Source organism: Camelus ferus, chromosome 7 (assembly GCF_009834535.1).
Source record: "Camelus ferus isolate YT-003-E chromosome 7, BCGSAC_Cfer_1.0, whole genome shotgun sequence".
In the NCBI taxonomy this organism is placed as follows: Eukaryota; Metazoa; Chordata; class Mammalia; order Artiodactyla; family Camelidae; genus Camelus; species Camelus ferus.
The window spans coordinates 73,129,206-73,148,260 of NC_045702.1; the positions used below are offsets into that span (position 1 = coordinate 73,129,206).

At 34.7% G+C, this 19,055-nt stretch overlaps 1 protein-coding gene across 5 annotated transcripts in view; it reads left to right on the plus strand.

The window, feature by feature from the left end:
• The window catches only part of MAGI2 (membrane associated guanylate kinase, WW and PDZ domain containing 2), a 1,116,223-nt gene that overhangs the window by 597,423 nt on the left and 499,745 nt on the right, over positions 1 to 19,055 (plus strand). For all 5 annotated transcript variants that reach the window (XM_032484131.1, XM_032484132.1, XM_032484133.1 and 2 more), the window contains exon 3: positions 8,494 to 8,613. In XM_032484131.1, coding sequence (XP_032340022.1) covers positions 8,494 to 8,613 — 120 coding nt within the window. The remainder of the gene's footprint in view (positions 1 to 8,493; positions 8,614 to 19,055) is intronic.

Consider the following 19,055-nt stretch of genomic DNA (forward strand, 5'->3'; position numbering starts at 1 on the left):
AGCCTCTTATGTCTTTTGGGTTATATTTAAAAATTTAAACCATATTGTTGCACACGTAGAACCAAGATAGTTTATATTACTTCAGATAATAATGAAAGTTATTTATAAGCAAACATTCATGGAGATTTGTCATTTATTTTCCAAATTCAATTGAATTCTAAGAAAACTATGAAAAAGCAAGGTACAAAAGCATGACAGAGTGCTTTGGTTTTCCAGTATCTCTCAAGAGTCTATTCACTTATACACCAACAAATCATGAAACGCTTGTTTGCTCTGAACCCAGGACACAGCCATAGATTACTCTAGGGCCAATGACAAGTCATGAACCTGCATGCTTTATGAGCTGTTGTGGTTATATTAACGATGAAATTTAACACTGCTTTAGTTTGGGTTTCCTGAGGTATGAGTGAGGTTAGAGCAGTGGCTCTCAAATTATTACCATGGACTAGAAGTATCAACATCACCTGGGAACTTTTTAGAAATGCATATTCTTAGGCCCCACCCAAGACCTGAACCAGAAACTGGACGTGATAGTCAACAGTCTGTGTTTAACAAGTCTTCCCTGTGATTCTGATGCATCCTACATATAAGAACCACCTGCTTGGGAACGATGCTATCTCAATCCAAACCGTTAAGATGTAAAACAGTAATTGGCGCCATATGAGACATTAGTCTGAACTTTTATGTCCAAAGATATTCAAGCAGAGATTTCTTCTTCAAAACTCCTCTGTGTCTGAAAGATATGTAATATTACTAGTGTATATCAATGCGGCTTTAAACAATAAATGACAGTATCTTGTTTTAGAGGAGAGTTTTTAAATAATTCTTGAGGTTTAGAGCAATACACTTAAGAAAATAAGTCAAAGTTACTGTTGGTACTTTGCAAATGGATTTGTCACATCTTCAGTGTTTTATAAGACACTCATAGTGTTTTACAGAGGCAATAAATAATTCTTATACCTAATAGGTGATTAATTGACTCGAATTGTCTGTTTTCCTTTCTGTCCTTAACCCAATCCACCCCATCACTGATATGAAATGTGTAAAGCTCACATTGCTTATAATCTCTCTATCACATAGGAGTCAATGGCCCAAACTTCATGATTTACTTTGCTTGCTTTAGCTCTATGTCTGTATAAAAATCATACTTCTGGATTTTATATGATTGAAAATGAGTGTAATAAAACCCAAGGCCTAGGCTGATTATATAAAAATTGATCAGAGCCATCAGCCAAGGGAATGTTTTTATTGGAAGCATACGAACAAATCTGTGATGGTGTTCACAGTTGCTAATAAGTAACTGACATACTAAAGAAGTGTCCTCAGGAATCTAAGAGTGAGTTAATTAAAGTCAAATCCAGAGGAAGCCACCCTAAGCTGTCAAGATTTACCTTCTCTAGCTTGCAGTTGAAAAACACCAGGAATAAGGAGAAAATATATTCAGAAACAAGCATAAGCAAATAATTCATTTTCTTAGATTCTTACACAGTGACCCATCTGCCTGCAATGCAACAGGCACTGTAGAACTTTCAGCACATCTAAATAGATCACAATAGATGACTGCACTGACTATCACCTAGGTAGAAATACATTCTTGTAAGCCAATAACTGTTTTTTAAGGATTTTACTAAAACTAGGAAATATCAGAAGGCTGAAGGAAAATGTGCTTTAGAATTACATTTACCACCGACATCATGCTCTTTTCTTCCTAAGGAAAAGAAGCAAGTGTTCCTTCATTTAAAAAGTAGAATAAAAAAAAGTTACGTAGGCACCCCCAGTTGCTGTGGTAACAAAATGACAAGTGGCTTTCATGTGCTTTCACTATGTGTCAATAATAAGCTAGACATTTGGGAGCAAATTCATTCTCTACAGACATGTCTTTTGAGCACAAGTACTGTATGCTTTTGTTACCTCATGAAGAAAAGGTTATGCATGCAGTACTTAATTTAGCAATTATTAAATAAGTTGTTTTTTTTTAAGGAATGAAGCAATAGGAGATAAAACAAAGACTCAATTTAGTAGCATTTTCTCCATTTCCATTCCATTTATTTTTTCTTTGGAGGAGTGATCAGGAAGATGTAATAAAGAATGAAATATATAAACCATGATTTGGATAATAAAAATTATTTTGGACATTTCTAAACACCACTTAGAGGGAAGTCCCAACCAAATGTAGTAGAGCAATAAAAGAAGGTGAGCTTCAATTTTAGCTATATGATGAATCATTTATATTTCCTCTTTAATTCTGCCTCACTTCCACCCTGTTTCTAATGCTGGGTGATGACTTGTTATTATTGTTGAGTCTTGTTTCACAATTGAGTCTGTCTATTCATAATCTTTTGCAATAGGAAAGTCACTATAATTATTTCAGCATAAAAATAAGATAAGTAGCTGCTTCAAAAAATTCAACTTAACTATTTTTCCAGTCTAGATATTAATTAGCTTTAGCTATAAATTGCCACTATACAAAACTTCATTACATTTCACATTGTTTGCCTTATTTTTAGAATTGTATTTCTTTGCGAAGGAGTGTTCATAGATCACCAATTGCTTTCTCTTTCTTCAGCCAAATGCTTTCTCCTTCTGGTGCCAATTGACTCAACACAGTCTGGTATCTTTTCTTCTGGACACATAGGTCTAAAATCTTGCTTTGTGAGTCTTGTTGTTGAAGGTCTTATGCCTGCAGGTAAAATTAAATGACCCACTAATCAGATTTTATGAGCACTTTCACCCTTTTCAAATGATTCAGCGAAGGGTAAAAAAAAATCTTACAACCTAGTCCATAGGCTCTACTGGCCTTAACTATCTGTCTAACAAAAGACAAAGGACCCTCCTAAATAATGACTAAATCATTGGGTCCCACATTTTTAGTGTATAATCAAAGGAAATGGATTTCTATCTCAACTTACGTTTCTTTACACCCAGACAATGAAAGGAGCAATCTGTGTCTTCAGGCATAAGAACTTTTTCCTCTTAAAAGTGTTAGCCTACATGAAATTAATTCATTTGGAACTTTGATTGTAATAGATTCCAAAATAAGATATCAACAATGATGTTTGTTAGAATTATATTATTCTTAATAGTATATTAATATTACTAAGGAAGAATACAGTATTTTTGCCATAGTGTTCATGTTTTTATTTTTTATAACCTTTTATATCCAATATTTACTCCACTGCATAATAAGAAAACTGTTGATCAACTAAATGATGTTTTATTCCAGCACTACAGATCTAAAATATTAAAACAAAAATAGAATACAGATGTTCTGAATTTCAGTTCTAAGAAACTTTCTGCCACATCATGCTTCTGCCTTCTTCTTTCAAAAACGAGGGGGTGATATATGCATAGGTGTGTGTGCACATACACCTGTCATCAGAACCCACTATGCACTGTCATATTTATCAAACCTATGAAAATAACCCTGAAAGTTCAAAAATACCCATATTGGACACTGATATGTGAGTCACTTGACCTAAGCTAGACCAAGCAGTATGTGAAATAAATAAAGTTTTCTTTAGGAATTTTGTGATACTTTCCAAAATGTTACCAGGCTCTGTTGACTCCAAAGTTCTCTGGCGAAGCTGTCATTCACCCCATGAAGCCTGCAGCGCACATGACATGTAGATCTCTGTTGCCCTTCAGGTCCTTTACAGTATCTCTCTTAAAACTTTTGCTCTGTATTGTCTAAGCTATGGTTAAAAATCTCTGTAATTGACCCACTAAATAGTCTATAAGTGCTAATGCTTTGATTCGTGGTCATTTAATAGAATTTAACCCTTTATTGCATACTATATAACTTAAAAAAATTTGTTGTTATTTATTCTCTGTCTCTTCTTGTTAGAGTGTAAGTTCCATGAAGGAAAGGATCCTAGTCTGTGTTCTTCAAAGATATATACCAAGTATCTTGGGTAGTGCTTGGCACATAATAAGTGCTCAATTAATATTTGTGCCAAGAATTCATGGGGGAGAAAGCTACCCATGATGTCATCTCTGTTCTTTCAGACAAGATTACTTAGCACAATAATCTTTCTTGAGTGCCTAATGTGTTCCAGATGTTGTTTTAAGTGCCTTATATGGATTATCTAATTTGTTCTTCAAATGAACCCTTTAAAGATGCTACTAATATTATTCCCATTTTACAGATAGGAAAACTAGAGTTTATAGAGCTGAAGGATCTTGCTCAAGGTAATACTGAAAGCAAATGGCAGAGCTTCAACAAGCTCAGGCAGTTTGATTCCATGGTTCACACTCTAATCTACTGTAGCATAGATTTTAAAAGTAGTTTCTGTTTTGTCTAAACCAAAGAGTATTTCAAATGTTGGAAAATTCATGCTAAAAAGAAAGGAGATTGACACATGGTAGGGCAGAAAATTCTTATATTATGTCCCCTCACATGTTCAACCAAGGCAAGTCCCTCTAAAGAGACTCTACAACCTGGCTTACCATGGGAGTTGCCTTTATTGTCGGTAATAGAATATGAGCCTTTTCTGATTATTTTTAATTCTCAATAGTTTTCTCTCCTTACTTTTTTCCAACCAAGTCTCTTGACTAGAGATTGAGTAGATAAGCTCTTTGGAGAGGATATGTGATCAGTATTGTGCTTTACCAGGGCCAGTTGGATGATAAACTAAGAGCGGGAGGCTGGCACACCAGTGACATAGCCATGCCTCATCCAGGAGGGCAGTATTTGGAGCAGAGATAGTGCAGAAGAGAGGGATGAGGGCATAGAATTTGCCAACTATTTGGAGATGGAATAAAAGAGTGAGGGAGGCCTCAAATATGAGGGAAAGTTTCAGAGCATGCATGACAGGAAAAAATGGTGGTGACATTAACAGAGGAACAGGTGGAAATGTTTCATTATGATATTTTCCTGAAATGCTGAGTCAAATTTGCTACCTGTGAGGTTTGAATAAAGACATTTTCTGATATACAAAGTCTAAAAATGTAGCTCCCATGCAACTTTTGACAGAAAACTTCTGACCATTGTGCTCTGCCCAAATTAGAGAATGGTCTACAAAAAGAAATATGGGATCTAAGAAAGAGGGCATACAACACAGAAAAGAGGCAAAATGAATCCCCAGGGTGATCCAAAAGGTGATTCCAGAATGGCAGCTGTGTGGTAGGCCAACACAGCCTGAATTGGAGCAGGTCAGAAGGCTCCAGGAGAGATTTTTTTTTCAATAGGGTCAACTTGATGAAATATCAGATGTATTTGTCTATTTTCAGAGGTGATTTATTCAACCAGAAGAGAGCTAATTAATGGAATTATTGATTAATGCATGGAAATTTGGAAATTAAAACAATGAATCTAGAGTAAACAAAAAATTATACAAGTAAGGAAAATTAATCAGTACAGTGCATGGTTCTCCTGGAAATAGATTTACATAGTATTATTTTTGTAAGCTTTAAATAGGAATCTAACACAAGTTTATTCTACTGAGAAAATGAGAGGAGGAAAGAAGGAGGATGAAATGTGTCGAAGTCTGGGTAAGAAAGAGCTAAATCTTTATTGTCTTTACCAAGAACTCAACAGTGACTAAAAGAAAAAAGAATCATCATAAATAACTTAAAGAAATAGAGGTGAGGCAAAAGAATCATCTAAAAGAGTTAAAAGTATTTGCTTCTGGGTAAAATGGAAGGTGTGTATGTTGCGGAGGGGTGATGACAGTCTACTTAAAAAAAACTTGTACAGTTGTAGAATAAAAAACCTGGTAGCAGTGTAGAATCTGTAAAATATTTGTATATGTAACTTTGATAAAAAATAAAAACTGGACTTTGAAAAAAGACAGAAAAGAAGGGATTAGTGTTAGCAAGATGGATGGATGAATGTTTACAATTAAGGACCAAGAGAATGCAGATGAAGGAGGTAGAAATTAGGAAACTCTAAGGAATTTCATTTCAGATTATCTCTTATATTACCAAAAGAGAATAAGCTAATGTCTTCTGCTGAAAGTAAAAGCACTTAAGTATAGAAAATCGTGGGATGCTGTCTGAGAGGGAAGAGGACAAGAATTGAAAAGATTCCCAAGCATCAGCAGAATCAAACTAACATTAGACAACCTGAATTTATAGGGTACTTCGTCAGTGAAAGTTCGTGGTTTTCTGTAGTAACTGCAGTCTTTGAATGGAATAGCCAATAGTGAAGTTGGAGGCTTATTAAGAGTTGGGAAATTGTGAAGATGAACTAAAGGAAAGAAGACATTTTAGATTCCCAGCCTCTTAGTAACTAGAAAGGCAAAAGGAGCCAAGTTTCGGGAACATCAGGGAAATTAGGAGAGATCAAGAGGTTGGAGGTTATAATTAGAAAAACGAAGAAAAGGAGAGAATAGGATGGGAGATCAAAGTCATAGATGAGGATTGCAGCACTTTAGACTGTAGGGTAGAACTTCTTCAAGCAGCAGTGAGGTAAGTGAGCCCCAAATAGGCAGCCAGCATGAAGCAGATCAACAGCAACAGGTAACACTGATGCAGCCACAGGGTGTCTGCATCCCTGAGGCAAGAACTGAATCACATTGGCCTGAGGTGCAAATGGAGATGGAAAACCAACCAGTGAGCCAGAGTATTTATGGTCCTTTCAAGAGCACAACCCCAAAAGTGTTCACTAGAATTTTGTGCAGGCAAGTCACTCCAGTCAACTCAGCAGCCCTGGAAATTGCCCTCAAGCTGTAGTCTTATGAGTGCATTACTTCACTGCAAGCAGTTAATTAATCAAAGCATGTAGCTTCTGAAATATGCAGATAAATTAGGAAGGAAAATTGAAACTTTGTTATGTGATTTTTCTTAATGATTAGAGTGTGTTCCAAATAAACAGAAAAACAAATTGATTGCCAAAAACCATGTTAATGTGCTTTTAATTCACAAGGGTTAAGCACATAAAAGTCAGGATATTGAAAGTTACAGTTCTCATAGAAACATTAATTTGACAACATTATGCATACAAGGTGTAGGAGGTTTATATTTTATAAATGAAAGCAGTAGGGAATATTGTAAAATATGGCTCAATTAAACAAAATAAAGTAACAAATTCAGGGGAAAGACATTAAACATAATTATTGAAAAAAATTCTTTTGCAACCCGCAAAGAAGGATTATAAATTTTAATTTTAGAAAATAATGCCTTCAAATCTTAAAAAAAAGTTTTCAATGGAAATTAATCATTTTTACCAAAATCAATCTTCCTAGCACATTGTATTCTGTTATTAGTTTGTGCCTCTCAGTTGTAGTCCGGATTTGATCCTAGTAGACTGAAACAGGAACTGACTGGCTATTTCATGACCTAGTTGATAAAGATTTTGGAGATGGGAAATAAAATTTAAGGGTTTGAAATACTCTTTATTTAGTATATAGAGAATATGGAGGATATTTTGCATATGAAGAAACCCACCAATGTACTATTACTTTGCTTACATATTTGCTTTCTGTATACTTCTGCATACTATTTGCATGTATGCATTATGGAAATTCCAATCTGACCATGCAAAATGTCTTATGTAGGTGGCATAGGGAAAAAAAAAAAAAAAAGAAGACACTTATGATATGTTCAGGGAAATAAGTGTTCCAGAAAGCAAACTTACAGCCTTCAATATGTCTCTGTTTTGGTTCCCATCTCATAAATTGGAAGACAGATCTGGGAGGCTGAGTTCTCCAGTGGAGCTGTATTGAGCCATAGGCTACTATTCCTGTCACTCTGGCCACAGAAACTGTTCACTTTATAGGTGATGCAGGAAACAAGAGTGGGTGGACCCATGCAGTAACCTCTCCGAGTGTGTCACCTCCCAATTCAGTCAGAATTAAAGGCAATAATGAAGGAAAGAAGGAAGAAAGGGAGGAAGGGAAGGAGGAAGACAAGAAGGAAAGAAGGAAATTATATTACTATCATTATAACACTAATTCAATTATAATTATTACTCAATTCTAATTATTATTTACTTATTTAATTTTAAGTAATAATTGAAGGTTTTCTGATCCTTTAAATCCAATGTAAGCTATTAGTTGGGGCAAAATTAACAAATGGCATCAGCCCACCACCCCCTAAGGAGCAGTCATGAAAATATGAAGATAAACAGACATTTTGCTAACATTTCTATTTTCCATTGTATTTTATGTCACAGCAAAGCAGTCTGCAGAACAATAGAGGTCCATTCATGGAAGTGAGATATGTAAATTCCTGAGCTAGCAGACTCCTGGCCCAATAATCAAGCCACCTCTTCAAAAAGAGCATAATGGTCTGCATTTTTCACTGAAAAATCCATGCAGCCACATTCCATGGCAATGAACTCTTTATAAGCTTGATGAAGAAAAATGCTTTGTATATTTACTTTAATCTTTACCCCCTGCTATTTTCTGTTTCCAAACAAACAGAAGTACAAATGCAAGCTGCCAACTCTTAGGATGTACAAACAAGTGTTACTGAATATTCAGAAGTATGGTGGCATTTCTAAAGTTCAGCAACAAATCAGTCTTTCTTTTGTTTTTAATTTTCCTTATTCAGGCACCACAAGGCCACATAAGGAGGGTGAGGTCCCTGGAGTGGACTATATTTTCATCACTGTTGAAGATTTTATGGAATTGGAGAAAAGTGGTGCTCTTCTAGAAAGTGGGACTTATGAAGGTAAGTACAGCTCTACTGCTGAATTTATTTCTCATTGCATCGCTTTTCTCTCCTTCAGTTGAAATGCATTAGGACACTGGGTTACCAATGTGCTATTGTTTTGGTTTGAGAGCTTCAGTAAGGTCACTTTAGAAGTGTATTTCCTAAAGAAAAGTAAAAATACATCTGTGTTAATATGATTTTTAAGATGCCAAGAGAAATATTTATGTATATATCCACTGAAGTGTCCTTGTGATTGCCTCCTGAGGCTAAGCTGTGATCTTCCAGATTGATTATCTTCATCTCTAGTAGCATCAAAAGAGCACAGGGCTTGACTTCCAGTCCTATCCTTACCTCTGTGTGGTTTTCTGCAGTTACTTCACCTCACTTGTCTTCATTTGCCTCTTATGCAAAATGATGGTGTAGGAAAACATTGATCCACGGATCAACTCCAAAGCTCTACCGTGTCTCCTTGTATACCTGCAAAAAGTATGAACAGAGGAAACTAAAACCTTGAATGTGGGAAGTATGTTTCAGTGGAAAGAGCCCTGTAACATAAGCTAGAACCTGCCTCAATTCCAAACCTGACTTTACTACTTACTCAGTATAAATATTAAGTAATTCAGTTAGTAGCTCTGAACTTCAATAGTCTTCTGTGTAAAAGGAGAATGATAGCATTGAAAAATACAAATTAATAACAACATGATTCCATTTATATGTTTAAGTAACATCTACATGCATGTAGTTTTTGTATAAAAGGAGAATGATAGCATTGAAAAACACACATAACATGATTTCATTTATGTTTAAGTAATATCTACATGCATGTAGTTTTTGTCTAGTAAAATTATGTATCTGTGTATATATAATGAAATTTTAAAACAACATAACTACAAACAGTAGAAAATAATACTTTTATTCCTACTTCACAGTCATTATATGTGTAAACTATATTTATACATATTAAGTCCAAAGATGAATCAAGTTTTACTCGACTGCAATTAATACTGAGTGATATTAAAGACAAAACTCATAATATATGCATTGCTCCTTAGTGCATTAAATATCAGAGGTCTGTGATCACCACCAACTGAACTAGGTTTGTTTGCAGTTTGGACCTTCACTTCCTCCTTCATATACTTGTAGATGTCCAGCATACTATAGTTATTTAAAAACTCAGTATTTTTAAGTTGTTAGAAAAATCTCTTCTTCTACTTTACAATTCAATGGCAGTTTAAGCCAAGACATATGACTAAGTTATGGCTCTAGGCATTTTTATAAGTTTAGTGCCAACTTGTTAATCACCCCAGCACACTTAGAGCTGTTCATTGAATAATAAGGCTGATTTACATGTATGACTCTGGGAATCAACACTATTGATTACAGGTACACATTGCGCACTTGGATAAGTAAGAAACTCTTTTCTTAGGTCACGTAACCATCTCAGCAGGACACCTAAGGAGCATTCTTGAATCTTAGGATCTTCAGATTTTCCTACAATTATAGTTGAGGAACGAGTAGAATTGTCACTCTAATAAAATCACTGCTATTCCTTCAGGATTGATCACAAGCTTTAGACTCAGGGCTTCCTGAGTTATTTGTGTTATTAATGTGTTATTCATCAAGGAAACGTAGAGAATGCCTTTTCTACTGTTGGTGCTTTCAGAATATACAGAGTAACAATCATGTGCTACTCAACTAGACAAAGAAAGACCTGAGAGCTTTTATATTTGTAAGAATTTCATGATATCAGTCTATCATAAAGTTTCTTTAATAAAATCGCCATTTCTCTATGTTATTTATTTTCCCTTATGCAGTGTTTGAGTCATTGCTCTTCTTCCTCTTCATTGCTAGAACATTCTTGTGTCACCTCAGTACTCTTTAGAGCTTTTAGCCAGACTAGAAAACCCATCTCTGGTATCTGTGAAGTCACTAAATAAATTAAAAAAAAATTGAGTTCCTCTCAACATTAAGGTCATGGACTAGTTAACTATGTGGAGTCCTTATGACTGACTCCAACCTAAAAATCAGAACAGCAAGGCTGCTAATGCAACTGGAGTTAGGGAGATAGCCCCTGCTTCTGCTTGCCTGTAAATATTTCCCAACTTGGTACATTTCTTGTCAGATATGGGGAACCCATGTATTATTTATTAGCAAAGATCAAAGAAATCCTCTATAAAATGTCTAGTTAAGCTGCTCATCATTGAGAAAACTGTTCTTCAGCACCCGCCTTCAGAACAGGAGACACATACCTGAAAAGTAGTTATGAGGAAAAATATACTCTTTCAAACATTTCTTGTATGTATACACTTTTTCCTCATTGTCAGTAATTGTGCTTTTAATCTTGGTGAATAGATGTAGCTAAAATGGAATTTGTCCTTTGATTGGAAATGAGATAGACTGTCTTGAATTGCAATTCTGCCTCTTAAAATTGGCTCAAAGTCCTTGCTCCAGAAGAACAATTCTGTTATCACCAGAGGCTGCATGGAAGGCCTCAGTGTGCTTGAGTTACCACCTACAGTTAGGCCACATGGACCTAGGCAGACTTTGAGCAGATTCTTAAAGGCTTTTTCTGCATCTCCAACCCCCTACCCAGTATGAGCACCTCATTTCTGTTTGCTGTATAACAGCTGCTGAATGGTCTTGCATGTAAATGGCCCAGAGGACTTGGCTTTAAGTAACCTCAAGTAACAGGAAAAACACCATGAACCTTCATGTCAGAACTGAATGTATAGTCTTCATGTGAAAAACAGACCACAGAGCTCTCTGGATAGATGCCGATAATTCCTTTGAGGTTAAAAGTCACATGCAGGTGTAGATGAGACACAAAGATGTACAATTAAATAAGTAGATTTGATAAGCTAAAGGTTAAGTACTGTATTTAAGTACCTGGAAGGAAGCCTTGTCCTTTGGAACTGTCCAGAGTGCTGAATAACCCAGGACTCTTAATCAGTGGCTCCTGCCTGACCTACTTCTTCCAGTTGTCTGGAATGTTGCATTCATATTTTCACTGACCATTCACACTAGTTGTCTACCTCAGCCTATGTTCTGAATGTAGTCATCAACTAAACCCACGTCCCCTGAGCTGTGCCTGGACTCTGATTTCATTTAATTCATTTCCTGAGATCATCTATGGTCAAGTTTCAGAGCAGCAGTTCTGTTGTGACCTTTGCTATTGTATTTTGCTGTTCTGCTTTTAAATTGATACAAAGCTATTTTTCTATCTATTGAAGAAATCACTGATCTTAGCTTTGAATGTTTTCTTTAAATTGACATGAGCTCAATTATATTAAAAATTAAATAATGTAAATACCAAATTAAAATGAGCAAATTATTAGGGCATCTAATAGAATACAATTCAGATATGGCACTCAACTTCACCTTAATGCTATTCCTCCTAATCATGGATCCTAATGTATATGGACTTGAGCCAACTGCAAACAACACACCTAGTTTCTTTAAAAAAAATTATTATAAAGATTTTGAAATTGAAGTATTTTCATATCTGTACATAAATTAGTGCTGTTCTTCCTGAGGTAGTACATAAAAACCTCTAAAAATTTAACTATTTAAGACAAATAATTTTCTAAGAAAATAAGCCAATCTCTCCTATGATAAGAGAAGATAAACAAATTTTGCATAAATTCATTTAATTTTACTGACTAAAGTCAACATCTGCTTTTTAAAAAAAAAATGACCATGGTGCATTTATTACTGAAATTTTGAATCTCTTTTTCCAATCAAGATAGCATTGGTGACAAAGAGATACTTTCAATGCAAAGAAAAATCATTATTGGCTCTGTAAATAGTCTTTAGAAAAACCATTTTCTGTCAGTCCAAGTTTCTACTCACAGATTATTGTTACACTAAAATGTAAATAATATTTCCTGAAGGGCAGATCAGTGCTTAAATTGATGCTAAGATTGTGGTCATTCCAGGAGACCAAAATGAGATAAAATTCCAATTTTTTCTTTTTCCCTTATATTCTATTCTAAGATAAATTTTCTACTATGCGAGTAATAACCTCTATAACAGCAGTAGATTCTTAGGACTTGCTGTTAAAGGGGTCCAGCTGTTACTACATATACAGACTTTAAGATTTTTTTTTTCTTTTGATATTTGCTTCTTTTTCTTTCTTTTGGCAGTTTTCCTATTGTGGAAGATTCTAAGCCATGCACTTGGGTGTTCATTTTAGGAACACTAAACATTTATACATAAAGCTCACTAAATGTTTATTTGAACAGTAGAAGAAAAACACATTTGGTGAAGTTTTACACCCCTTTGAGATCTTATAATGCCAGAGTTTTTTTGTAAGTGATTCAATTTGTGTTCAGAGCTATTGACAGTATGAGTTTTGCATGCTGCTTTGCTCCTGTGTAAGGCACTAAGACTGGAAGTGTTATTGTGCATTGAAGTGTGACAGAATTCCCTTTTGGTTTGGGACTTTTATAATCCAGCCTCTTCCAAAATATGTAATTCAAATGCATATTTCTAAGGACTCTTTTCTCCCAAAAGAGACTAGAAAGTACAAGCCAAGTGATTAATTAACTAATTTAATATTACCATATAAATTAGGACTTAAAAAATTGAAGTCAAGGAGAGTGAAATGACTTGTTTGCTATTACCTAAGGTACAATATTAACCAGTTTACTGTTAGTTCTATACGTATTTGTTCAGTGCAGGTGAAAAGAACAGGACCACCCTTTGTTGGAGTATGTCATTAAAGACAATATTCATGGGCGTAAGACTGACTTCTTCAACTCCCTTACAACCTGTAATAATAGTAGATAAAGCTGAGTGTTTCAAAACTGTGATATTCAGGATTCACTTAGTTTCCCTCAAGCATATATCTTTGATCACAATGATTTTCTAATTCCTGTACACATTCCTAATAACTTTTTATCTGAAACAAACAGACTTCACATGATATAAATATCATGCTCCTCATTTAGTGGGAAGAAAAAAATTCATGACTTTAAAAATTGTACTTATATTTCTTTCCACTACTTCCACAAGCAGAATCTATTCACCTTTGCTGATTGGGTGGATATTTTCAAACCCTCTCTATTGTTTTTCTGAGTAGACAAGAAATAGATAATAACTTGATAATAAATATTTCGTACTGTTTATTATATATTTCTGCAGCTTAGAATATATATTGAGAGATATTTACTGGATCTTACAATTCCATGACTATCAAAGACAGTAAATTTACTTATTCTCTAGGATCAATTCTTTTTTTTCTAACATTTTTTATTGATTTATAATCATTTTACAATGTTGTGTCAAACCTAGGATCAATTCTTGATCAAGTTAATTACAACAGTCTTCTACGTGAGAGCTCATGTTTCTCTGAAATAACATCAACATAGTGATGATCAGTGGCTCTCTCCCTTAGTCTTAGACATGTAGACCTTCCTAAAGAAGAAGACCTCAGCTATTCTAAGTGATGCCCTACTGTCCCCTTCCTGTCAAACTTTTTTCAGATACTTGTTTCACACATTAATCATTTGAAAACTATAACCTAACATCCTCCTCTACAAAAGTCATTTTTGTATGTGAATTTCAAATCTGAAAAATAAAACTTCCTGAGACATTCTTTCCTTATATTTTCCATACTCCTGATCTGAGACAGTGAAGTCTAGAATCTGATCAACCACAGCTTTGTTATTTCTCTTGGAGGGGAATAGAAATCATCAAAAATAGGAAAGCTGTGACCTAATTTTTATTGCTAAATACCTTTTCCCAGAACATTGAATTCAGTCTCCAACAAAGTTACAATAGATGTAGATGGTTTTATGAATTGTTTTTATAAACTGCAATTTTCACTCAGACTGTGAACAAAAGCAATGAACAAAAACTCTGAGGCTTCTGTTGATGATGCTGCAAGTAGACAGATATGTTGGGTGCTTTGACTGAAAATTAGACAAACTGTGACTGAAGTAATAGTTCTCAAAAATATCCTGCTGCTGTCCCTATGTTTAAAAACAATCCTGTTGTAGAAGATTCATACCATATGAAAGATCTTTCTTATTGAAGACTTGGAAACTCTGGCAATTGTGGAATATTGTTCATAACATGAGGTTAAAATTTAATATGCCAAAACACTCAGTCCCTCCTAATATGATCTGTTAGATCTATTGTAGGCTGTATATGTATGTATGCAACAACCAGATAAAATTAGGACCAAGTGGTCAACATATCTTGTCTACATGGGACTATTTCTGTAAGAGTTAATTCTTAAAGGCTCTAAATATATGAATTTTTAGAAACTAATAAAAGCACACATTGATACTAGTCATCAGTTAGAACAGAATGGGAAGTTTTACTTATACTATCTTCAGCCTATTTATATTAGCTATGCTAGCCTCCTTTCTGTTCCTCAGACAGCAAGCATGTTCTCATCCACCTGGGATCTTGAATTTGTCATTTCTTTTTCCTACACTACTTGTCTTCCAAATGACTACATGTTCCTTTTTCTTATTTCAAGATACTCATCTAAGAGTCTTCAGGAAACTCTGACCTAGCAACCTTATCCAAAATAACACCTGCTGACATTCTTCATTCCTTTTCTCTGATTTTATTTAATTTATTGTACTAACTATAACTGGAAACATATTCTGTGTCCATTTATTTATTTGATTATTTTCAGTATCCACCCAGTCAAGTGTAAACTTCAAGAGGTCAGATAATCTGTTTGGATCACTGCTAATTCTTGAGCTTACAATGGTCTCTGGCACCTAAGAAGCACTCAGTGAATATAAGTTGAATGAATGCCTAGGTTCCTTCGTCAAACCTAATGGCGGGAACCTCTTAATCCCTACCTAGTTGTTCATATACACATGAGACCCTGGAACACATCCACATCCTAATTCAGAATGCTCTAAGTCAGTAGTTTGGAGCTGCAGCATCAATTTGGCTTCAGAATGTCCTAGATTAACCTTGTATCATAAGTGTAAATGTTTTGTTCTCATGCGTCCCTGTTCTGAGTTCCCTTACCCATTTCTCTCTCAGTATCCTGCAAACCATAATACTTTCTCCAGAATATAGTTCTTATCTTCCTATGCCCATTCCTCAGCCTGGTTTTCACTACAGTAATTCACTACAGTAACGCACTGTGTCAGATTACTCAAACTCTAAGCCTAGTAAACTTGGTGAACTAATCCTATCTCCCACTAACCCCACTCCCCCAGACATACACTTTCAAGTTCTATTTTTGTACCGCCTAAATACTCCTTAAATTAATGGTACTTACCCTGTCCTATAACCTGTCTTTGGTCACACTTTCTTTCTTTTCCAAAAATTTTACAAAGACTTTCTTGATCTCAAAGACGTAGAGAAAGTCAGTGGAGAGTTGGAGAACAGAAGTAGTAAGACCAAACCTATAGGAGAGGTAGAAAGGTCCTGAGATAAATTGAAAAACATGCAAATTAACAAAGTTATTTTAAAACAAAGGAACTAGTATGCACATTCTCTCAATAAAGAAATGTAAAGGCATTCTAATTAACATGGACATATGGTACTTGGAATTTATTAGACATTTCAGTAACATTTTCTGGCTAGTTTTTAAAAAACTATAAGGGATCATGAGTTTGTTTATTATTCTTTTATTCTTAGGAGTTTAATGAAAAAGAAATGAAAATAAAATTTTATTCCATTATTAATTATACACTGCTAGTAAGATTTCTACTCCCACTTCACCTTTCTCTCTCTCTCTCTCTCTTCTCTCTCTTTCTACATTAGGGTGGCTTTAAATTTTTTTATAATATGTGAAAGTTTGATTCCTTTCACTAAGCATTTAATGAGTAAAAATGATAAATCTGAAAAGTTTTTATTTTAAATTTGAATACTAGTGGTAACTCAGATACCTAACACAACATCTTTATGTTGTCATAGTCAAGTCAATAATCAAAAAAGTTTTAAACAATATATAGGAAGCTCAGCCTGAGAGGAACCTAATGATGATGGGTAAATAAAACCCGTCTTGGTTTAAATTTTTCCAATGAGTTTTCTTTCTTTTTCTCCCCTACCTTCATGCCATACCTGAGGATACAGCAGGGGGTGTGCATTTGGCTAGAGGAACCTGTCCTGTAGCACTGTGATCTGATATTGGTGGGTGCTATTTCCCAGAAGGATCTGTTCCCTCTGGAGTAGCCCAAGAACAGAAAGGTTTCTCTAGGTCAGGTCTCTTGTGATCATTCCCAGAAGGATTAGATACTTCCGACTTCTGCTCCCCCTCTCTGAGGGTGAGAGTAAATTGTCTCCATAAAACTTTCAGAGAAAAATCTTATGATGCAGCCATCTGGTTTTCCTGGAGATGAAGCAAGTATTATTATACTTGGAGTGAAGTATAACCCATTGCAACAAGGTCATTTCTTATCATTTCTTCCCTCATGTATGTCCAGGAATATTCATTTTCAAATAATATTTGCAGATTTTGTAACGTTAGCTACTTCTGTCCTTCCTCTCTTATCCTCTCTCAATTTAGTAAGAATCTCATCTATGGTAAAATGTGGCAGCAACTTAGAAGAAGATGCATGCAGTGGTTTATGTAAGGAAGGGAAAGGAGAAGATGGAGACATCTGGAGGCAGGCACACTGACAACTGACAGTGATTGAGGACAGGGGAAAAGTACAAAAAGTGTACAGGAGAAATTTTAAAAGCAGAGTGACCTAGGGTCATTTATTACAGAGGGAGCACTCAGCAGTCTCCCAAACGACAGCAGAGTATTGCAGCCCAACACAGCTATTGATTTTCCTAATAATGACCCTGAGCTATGCAGAAAAGGTTACGTTATGTGCAGAAAGGTAATATTTGAGAAATATATCCTTCAAAGTTGATTAAAATTTAAAGTTTGAACTTCTTAAGGGAAAGACTAGAATATTCACCTAAATAGAATACCACACTCCCTGAAAATGCCAAGCAAATGGTTGCATATCTTGGTATAAAATATTTTAACTATCTTCTGCCCAGAAGCAACTTATAATATGCCTTCAAATTTATATTTAAGTTAGTGCTTGATTAAATTATTGATAATTAATTTATGAGTACATTCTTTAAATGCAAACAGATTTGATGGTCCTATATGCCCCAAATGTTCTAAGCATATATAAGTATACTTAAGAAAAACAACTGGATTATAATGAAGTTGGAAACTACATGTTCTTTGGCCCCAATAATGTTTGTCATTTTTTTAATATGTTAGATTTAAAATGGATCTATAAAACTATTGGTGCATTACCAAATTATTAAAAATTAATGTATTAATAAAATGCACATGTACAAGTTTATTCACTTTCTTTTATCTTAACATACTAGTTTGTAGATTTTTTTCACTTTTCAAGACACTCACCTATCCCCCAAGAATCTTAAGGAGTGGCAGCTGCAGGCAACTTTCTCAAAGCCTAACTGGGGAGAAAATAATACATTATTATCCTGGTTTATTTTCATGAAAAGTTCACATTCAGAGAGTATTATATATATTTATCTCAGAAGCAAAGCATATTAACCAGAAGTTAAAGGTATTTTACACTGGGAAGTTTCTTGCAACATTATATTATTTTACCTTCTTGCTCTTGGTCCTGCCTTTGCACTAACCTTCATTTTAGAACTCTTCTTGCTTGTTTTCTGTTTAATAGTTAGCTCCTGTCATATTTTTATTCCCTCACATTTTAGATTTTCTTTTTACTGATCTTTGAAGGGTTTTGTTTCTCAATGACATTATTCTCTTTCTTTATTCTTGCTGTGTTTATCCTTTGATTTCTCCTGAAATTTGAGAACCTTTCATGGATACTCCACTATATTCCTACTTTTTGTCCTAAAGAATTTCCCCTTTTGGGATATGCTACATTTTACACTTCAGATGGGTTTATTCCTTGGTTCTGGCTCTTACATTTCAATTCTTCTTCTTTTTTTTTTTTTTAACTTGTATAGCTTTAAGGAACAGCAATGAGAATAATGGAGGTGATATTTATAAGTGTTCCCACAAGGCAATGGCTTGTTGTTGAATAGAGCAGAAATTTAACTAAATGACTTCTCTGTCCTGTGTAAGAAGCAACCTGTGTTAGAAATGGGCATGTTCATGGGAGTTTTGTTCGAACACAATTTATATGGTTTGGCATGGTATATGTTCAAAAATTAATGTAATTTTCCTCAATTCACCACTCTTCCATGTTATTTAATATGCCCAGTGGTATATTAGAATCTGCCTTCTTGGCAAAATTTATGTGAATGAAATGAATCATTTCAATTGATATTTTATCTCATTTTCTCTTTATCATTTAATAAATTATGTCATATCCTTGTAGTTTAGAAGATACTACATTTTATTCTTTTTATTATTCTTTCATCTTCAAATTCTTATCCCTTTACCTGGGCAGGCATTCATTGGAGTAATTAACAGGCTATTGGGGGGAATAAAAATGTTTGTCTCTGAGTATATGATGATACTGGGCTAACAAAGG